Genomic DNA, 6,505 nt, shown 5'->3' with positions numbered 1-6,505 from the left:
ATAAATCTGGATTGGACAGATGTTTTTGTTCTAGTTTATTGAATATGTGTTTTCAATTACAGAAGAAAAGAGGGCCTGTCTCCTTAACATCACTAATGCAATGCAATCTGCGCTCCCCAGTAATTTCCAACCATTACAGTTAAAGGTAAGATTTATCAAGTCCTGACAAGCAGCTGACAAGGAACCTTTTTAGAGCAGACATTTTGACAGGTAAAAACAGCTGAAAATAATGACTAATTGTGGGTGTTTCATTTAGGTTTTTCTTTTACAGTAGCAGCACAGTAGAGTTACAGCATAATAGACCATTTTATGATACATTTTTAAAAGATAAGATGGTTAAAGAATGATATTGCATATTATTAGTCCATGTGAATCAATGAAACATATGAAACTAGACCTATCTGAGGTCTGCATGAATCACATGACAATCAAGCATTTTGGACTTCTGTTGTCTGTCTCCACTCTCTTTACATCTCTCTGGGGTCTAGCACACCTGTTGATTCACTCTAACCTGATTTGATATGGAGTGCATTACCATAGATGGGCTCTCTCTTCCTCTCTCTCAAAGGGAATACTTCAGAAAATCACAAGTATATTTATGTTGGTTTTGTGTGTTTTGTGCACATTTCATGGTATGGTATTATACTCAGTCTTTCGTAGAAGATGAACTCTGCTCAGTTGACAACTTCACTTCATTTACAAAAATGGCTTTCGTTCCTAAAACAATTATTTCCTTTGAAGGACTTATGTCACATGACTAGTCAAGTATAAAATATGTTATGTGTGTGACGTGTTGCTATTATTTTGCCATTTTCTTCACACCGGGCACAAGGATTGTACAGGATTCATGCTGCAAAATAAACTGTGCCCATTCTACACACACTTTGAAGAAATTATACAGAACAGTCATACATATATACATACATATACATACATATAGAACAGTTATCTTTCTGTGAGACACAGTCAAGAGTAAACAGTTATTGAGCAATTCATAATAATAATAATGGATTTTATTTATAACGCACTTTATATTCCTAAGAATCTCTATGTGCTACAGCAAATGAATAAAAACAGAAGGAACATCACACCATTAAAAACATTTAAGAAAACAGGAACACATTTAAAACATAAGGGCAAGGCTATAAAATGCTTTGTAAAAAAGGAAAGTCTTTAGTCCTCTCTTGAAAGAGTCAACCGTCTGTGGTGCTCTCAGGTGGGAGGGGAGAGCGTTCCACAGTTCGGGGGTGACCGAGCAGAAGGCCCGGTCACCCATGGTGCGCAGGTTAGTCTTGGTGGGTTTGAGGAGGTTCGTGTTTGAGAAGCGGAGGGAGCGAGTTGAGGATTAAGGGTGACAAGTTCCTTGAGGTAGGGGGGAGCGTTGCCGTGGATGCACTGATGGGTTAGCAGGGAAATCTTGTATTTAGTCCGAAATGAGACAGGGAGCCATGCAGTCAAGTGAGCGGAGGATGGGTGTGATGATGTGCTCGTATTTACTCACTCTCATCAGGATCCTAGCAGCACTGTTCTGGGTGTATTGAATTAAGCCCATAGATGGCACTATAGAACTTCCTTCCTCAACCCTACTTGAGTCATTATAACTGTGGCACAATAGAAAATATTGTTTTGATGGTTTAGATAAGTAATAATTAGGTGTGGATGGTGTGTCTGTGCGTGTATGCGTGTGTGCGTAAATCAAGGAACTGGGAACAGCCTGAGATCCAATAGTAGCTCCCAACCTACTGTGTAAGTAATCTGACTCATAAGAGAGTGTTGACTAAGATAAAAACATTTCTTCTTCTTCTTCTTCTTCTTCAGAGAGAGAGAGAGAGAGAGAGAGAGAGAGAGAGAGAGAGAGAGAGAGAGGGAGTGACAGACAGACAGATAGACAGACATACAGAGACAAAAATGTTATGGCTGCTACTGTACCAGAGAAAAAAACACACCAGGCTGCAGTGTCAACTTTCACTCTAGTTGTTTGTGATGTCATGAGGTGTACTTTGAACTGCTCTGTGTTTGGCTGGGACAGGCCTGCCGTGGGATGGGTGGGGTAGTCTAAGGTGTGTTTGGACAGAGAGGTTGAACACTCCCATTGTGTAACGTGCCCAGACAGAGGTACTGGCTTGTTTGGAATTCTATGCTTGTTACATTCAACTTTTACAGAAGCCATATACATAACGGATTTAGCCACTTTGCTTTGAGAGAGTCATTTGGATCATTCATAGAGACAGGATGGAAGCAACATGCGACATAGATACCACAAAGATTCTTGAGAAGGGTCCCGAATACCTTCGAAAGCAACTGGAACCTGAAGCTGAGATGAAGGCAGGCATGAGCGCCGTGGAGAGACTTGCTGCTAGCAAACTAAAATATGTCAAGAGTCAACAGGTGGCCAACTCAATACAAGAGTCAGTAATTAGTATTGGATCACTCTCTGTGAGTAGTAACGGGTCCTCTAAGCGTAGTGGCAAGATTGTCACAAAGAGGAATTCGCCTGTGGCTACAGGTAATGAGCACAGCTGCTCCTCTGGACAGGACAACACTGTGCGTCGGTCCAGCTCCAAAAAACGACCAGACTCAATTCTACTTTACCGGCAGAAGTGTGAATTTCTGAAAAGGTCACCAAATGAGAGATATAAGCAAAATGTAACACGCAGGTTACTGCTCGGCACTGTGAATAAGAAACTGCCATTACTTGTAGTAACGGATACAGAATGTAAGCCTTGCGATACAATGTCAAATGCCAGTGGTTCTCAATCTGAGATGGTTTTAACACAAAATACACAGCAAAGTGAAGCTACTGAACAAGAGAAGACACAGAATAGTAACCAAGTTTCTCTTGGTGTTAAGAATAAGCCTGCTAATAAATTAGTTGCTGAAGTAAAGAGGAGGAATTGCAAAGGAGTCAGCCGTTCTCATTCTGACATCAGCTCAAGATACTCAAAAAACTTTGCAGACTTTGATGCTTTCTTCAAGTACTGCGGGCTGGATGGCGAGGTCATTGAGTCAATGGGAAGAGATACCTTTTCAGAACACTCAGATGACAGAGTCTCTGTAAGGAGTGTCAGTGTCTCCCAATCAGACGATGGTTTCTCAAAGAATAGTGGTGACAGTGATGGCCTACTGGAAGAGGAGTTGCATGAAAATATTCGCCAGGAGACCTCAGTCATTGAGCGCAATGCAAGGATTATCAAATGGCTATATAGCTGCAAAAATGCTAAAGAGACTGGGAAAAAGTTACGGGATCTTGATTAAGACAACACACCAAGGAGGAGGTGGAGATGCAAAGACCTGATTACCACACTGCTCTGTGGGCACTTACAAGTTCCTGGGACAGAGCTGGACTGACAACACAGAGACCCTTCACTCAGTTGACTGGAAGGGACAAGGGACTGGCTCTTGTTCCTGTGGCTCAGGTCCTTCAACATGTGCAACAGGCTGCTGAAGATGTTCTACCAGTCGTAGTAGTAGCCTGTGACCTATCAACACTAGGGATACCGACAAACTGATCAAGCTGGTCAGGGAGGCTACCTCCGTAGTTGGACTTAGCTGGACGCTATCCTGGAGAACCCCTCCATCCCCTCTATAATGAACTAGCGGGGATGAGGAGCATATTCAGCCACAGACTCATCCTGCCTTGGTACACCACAAAGGGACATGGACAGTCCTCTGTGCCAATAGCCGTCAGGCTCCACAACCATAAGAGAGAACCGCATATAATGCTCTCTGTTCTGTCGTTTGGACAATTTACTCCAGCTTTGACTCTGGCAATATCTATTCTTTTGGATTACTGACTCCTGCTTTGAATCTGGCGCTGTATTATTTTGGATAACTAACTCCTACTCTGACTCTGGCACTGTGTTATTTTGGATTACTGATTCCTGCTTTGACTCTGGAACAGTGTTCTTTTGGATTACTAACTCCTACTTTGACTCTGGGGCCCTTGCACATGGGACATTATTAATACTGTACATATATATTACACTGATACTCACTTCTGAAGCCTGTTATTGACTGTTGATAGTCTGTATACTGTATATCCAACCATCATTGGCAATAAATGTATTTATATATTCATTGATGATAGCATGTACATTTTATATTTATTGATAAACTGTACATAAATTAATCCATTCAATAATTCAGAGACCCAGTTCAGATGTCATGTATCAGAACTTAAGTCTAATGTATTTTATTTTACTGTAGTTGGCCTTTCCTGTTCCTGTTTCCTCTTACTGCTGTTGCTACTATGACACCTGCATTTCCTCCAGGGATCAATAGAGGTTTATCTTATCATATCTTATCTGGGGTGCATTGGTGATGCTGTACGCACAACCTAACAAATCACCACTCAATTTGTCCATTTTCTTTCATGTGCTTTTACCGAAGTGAAATTATAGATTTCATGAATTAAATCCTGATCCTATTCAAATTTTATTATTAACCCATTCTACAGGCTGATTCTACAAATGCCTTCTAGATCAATAGATTTTTCAAAAATAGCAGATGTACCGTACAAGCTCAGCACGGCTGACACGCTGTGAGCTTGTATATCTGCTATTTTTAATGCAAAAATCCTAAATGACACAGATGCTTTCCAACATGGTCCATAGCAGCAGAAAATCTAAAATAAAATAAATAATATATACAGACACACCAATGGTTCCACTTCCACAGTTTAGAAAAACACCTGACTCACCTAAATAAGGGTTTGTCACATTTGTACATGAGGTTCTGCAGCACAGCAGAGCAGGTTCTCATTTTATCATAATAGTGTTTTTCTACTGGACAATCATTAAACGGGTCGGGTAAAATCACTAATCTGTGCAACAATATTAATAACTGAGTCCATATAGACAAAGCCATGTAATCTGCAATCATTAGAAACCTGAATAGAAGTTCAGGTGACTCAAGGACAATCTGACAGAGGAATGTGAGGTAATCTGAGCTTGCTTATGGGTTTCGCTTCAATGCCCACTTGAAACGGAATCTCTGCTTCTTTTTCCTTTTCTCTGGTTTGTTTCTTATCCACCTACACTCTGTTCTTCCCTAAGGTCCCAAGGTGTTTTTTTCCACAATGGCCCCTGATCTGAACTCGCAGGCATTGAGTGATTTGATCACTCTCGCTCTCTCACACTCTCACACTCACTCTCACGCACGCACGCACGCACGCACGCATGCACGCACGCACACACGCACACACACACACACACACACACACACACACACACACACACACACACACACACACACACACACATGCATTTTAGGAAGACAATTATATGAATTCCCCACTTTTTGCTGTTTCAACCATAACCCTGAAGCCAAAAACAGCAGATCTACAAGCTGCGGAGCGTTATGAGCTCGTAGATCTGGTATTTTCGGTGTGTGACACCGGTGTGCAATAAGTATAAATGAGGCATTACTCCAACCCCTAAACATAGCCTCTAAATTCCATAATTCTAACCCCACCCCAACCTGAATCTTTTCTTAATTGTAAACCTAATGCAAAAAAACATTATTTAGCCATAAAACAAGCATTTATCCTGTGAGGACCAGGAAAATGGTACTCACATCTATTTTTCAAATTCTACTATACACTTGTCCCTCACACCATATAGAGTTAAAAGCCTAAAAAAGTAATAGGCCTACAGGTATGCACTCTCACTCACCCATGTTGAGTAAATGCCTCTCCCAGGGGGCTTACGGAGGGATGACAGTCTAGGCAAGTCATGTCCTGCTTTCTCCACCAGTTATGTTGAAAGCTGTAAGCAAAGCAAAGCAAAGTTCTTTGTTTACCCAGGGTGAATGGACTAAGCTCGACGAACTTGTTTACAGCCAGACCCTGCTCATAGAACATTTCATGGTAGGGGTTCAATGCCTTGCTCAAGGGCACTTCCGATAACAAGACCGCTCCTCAAACCGTTCGGCCACCACTGCCCTCTAAAGTAACCATACAATTGTATTGGTGACTGGTGAGGAAGAAAGGCAATGCTGTATATTCAAAAAGAAAGAAAACACAAGGTCCCAGATCTGCTGCAAACCGTGCCTTATACATTGTGTTTTTGTAATTTTAAGGGCATTATATGGTGGTGATTTTAACTGGTATAGGCCTATAGCTGTGAATTTATAGCAGTATACTAGATACTTACAACTTGTCAACATAATGTAGAGTAGGCCTACATTTTAAATTAGTGGAAAGGGCATTATAAGTGTCACCAAAATGTTGCATTCATAGTCGAACGTTTTGTAAAAGAAAAAGATTTTAAACCTAGACTGCTTTCATTTCATAGTATGTAACCTGAAGAGGGCAGTATCTTGCAATAAAACCTGAGCCTCAGCCAGTTCTGGGGTGAGAGGAGGAATTCTAGTCTTGTTTTGGGTCTGGTCCTGGTCTGGTCTGACGTGGCAAACATTTGACATTAGTCTGACTGATATGATATCATGGATAATTGTGAATAACTAGTGTGTCTTAAAAAAAACATAATGTAACACGCCAAGACGG

At 41.2% G+C, this 6,505-nt stretch overlaps 1 protein-coding gene across 1 annotated transcript; it reads left to right on the top strand.

Annotated features, from left to right (window-relative positions):
• Positions 1 to 2,124: 2,124 nt before the first annotated feature.
• On the top strand, positions 2,125 to 4,012 carry fam110c (family with sequence similarity 110 member C). The gene has a single exon (XM_079526809.1). The coding sequence runs from the start codon at positions 2,233 to 2,235 to the stop codon at positions 3,253 to 3,255; it is 1,023 nt and encodes a 340-aa protein (XP_079382935.1). The 5' UTR covers positions 2,125 to 2,232; the 3' UTR covers positions 3,256 to 4,012.
• The last annotated feature ends 2,493 nt before the right edge of the window (positions 4,013 to 6,505 follow it).

Source organism: Electrona antarctica (assembly GCF_951216825.1).
Source record: "Electrona antarctica genome assembly, chromosome: 17".
Taxonomy (NCBI): Eukaryota; Metazoa; Chordata; class Actinopteri; order Myctophiformes; family Myctophidae; genus Electrona; species Electrona antarctica.
The sequence above is the reverse complement of the archived record's forward strand: the minus strand, read 5'-3'. Positions and strand labels throughout refer to the sequence as shown.

Coding starts and splice junctions, on each gene's coding strand:
- fam110c (XM_079526809.1), top strand. CDS start 2,233: ATGGAAGCAACATGCGACATAGATACCACAAAGATTCTTGAGAAGGGT.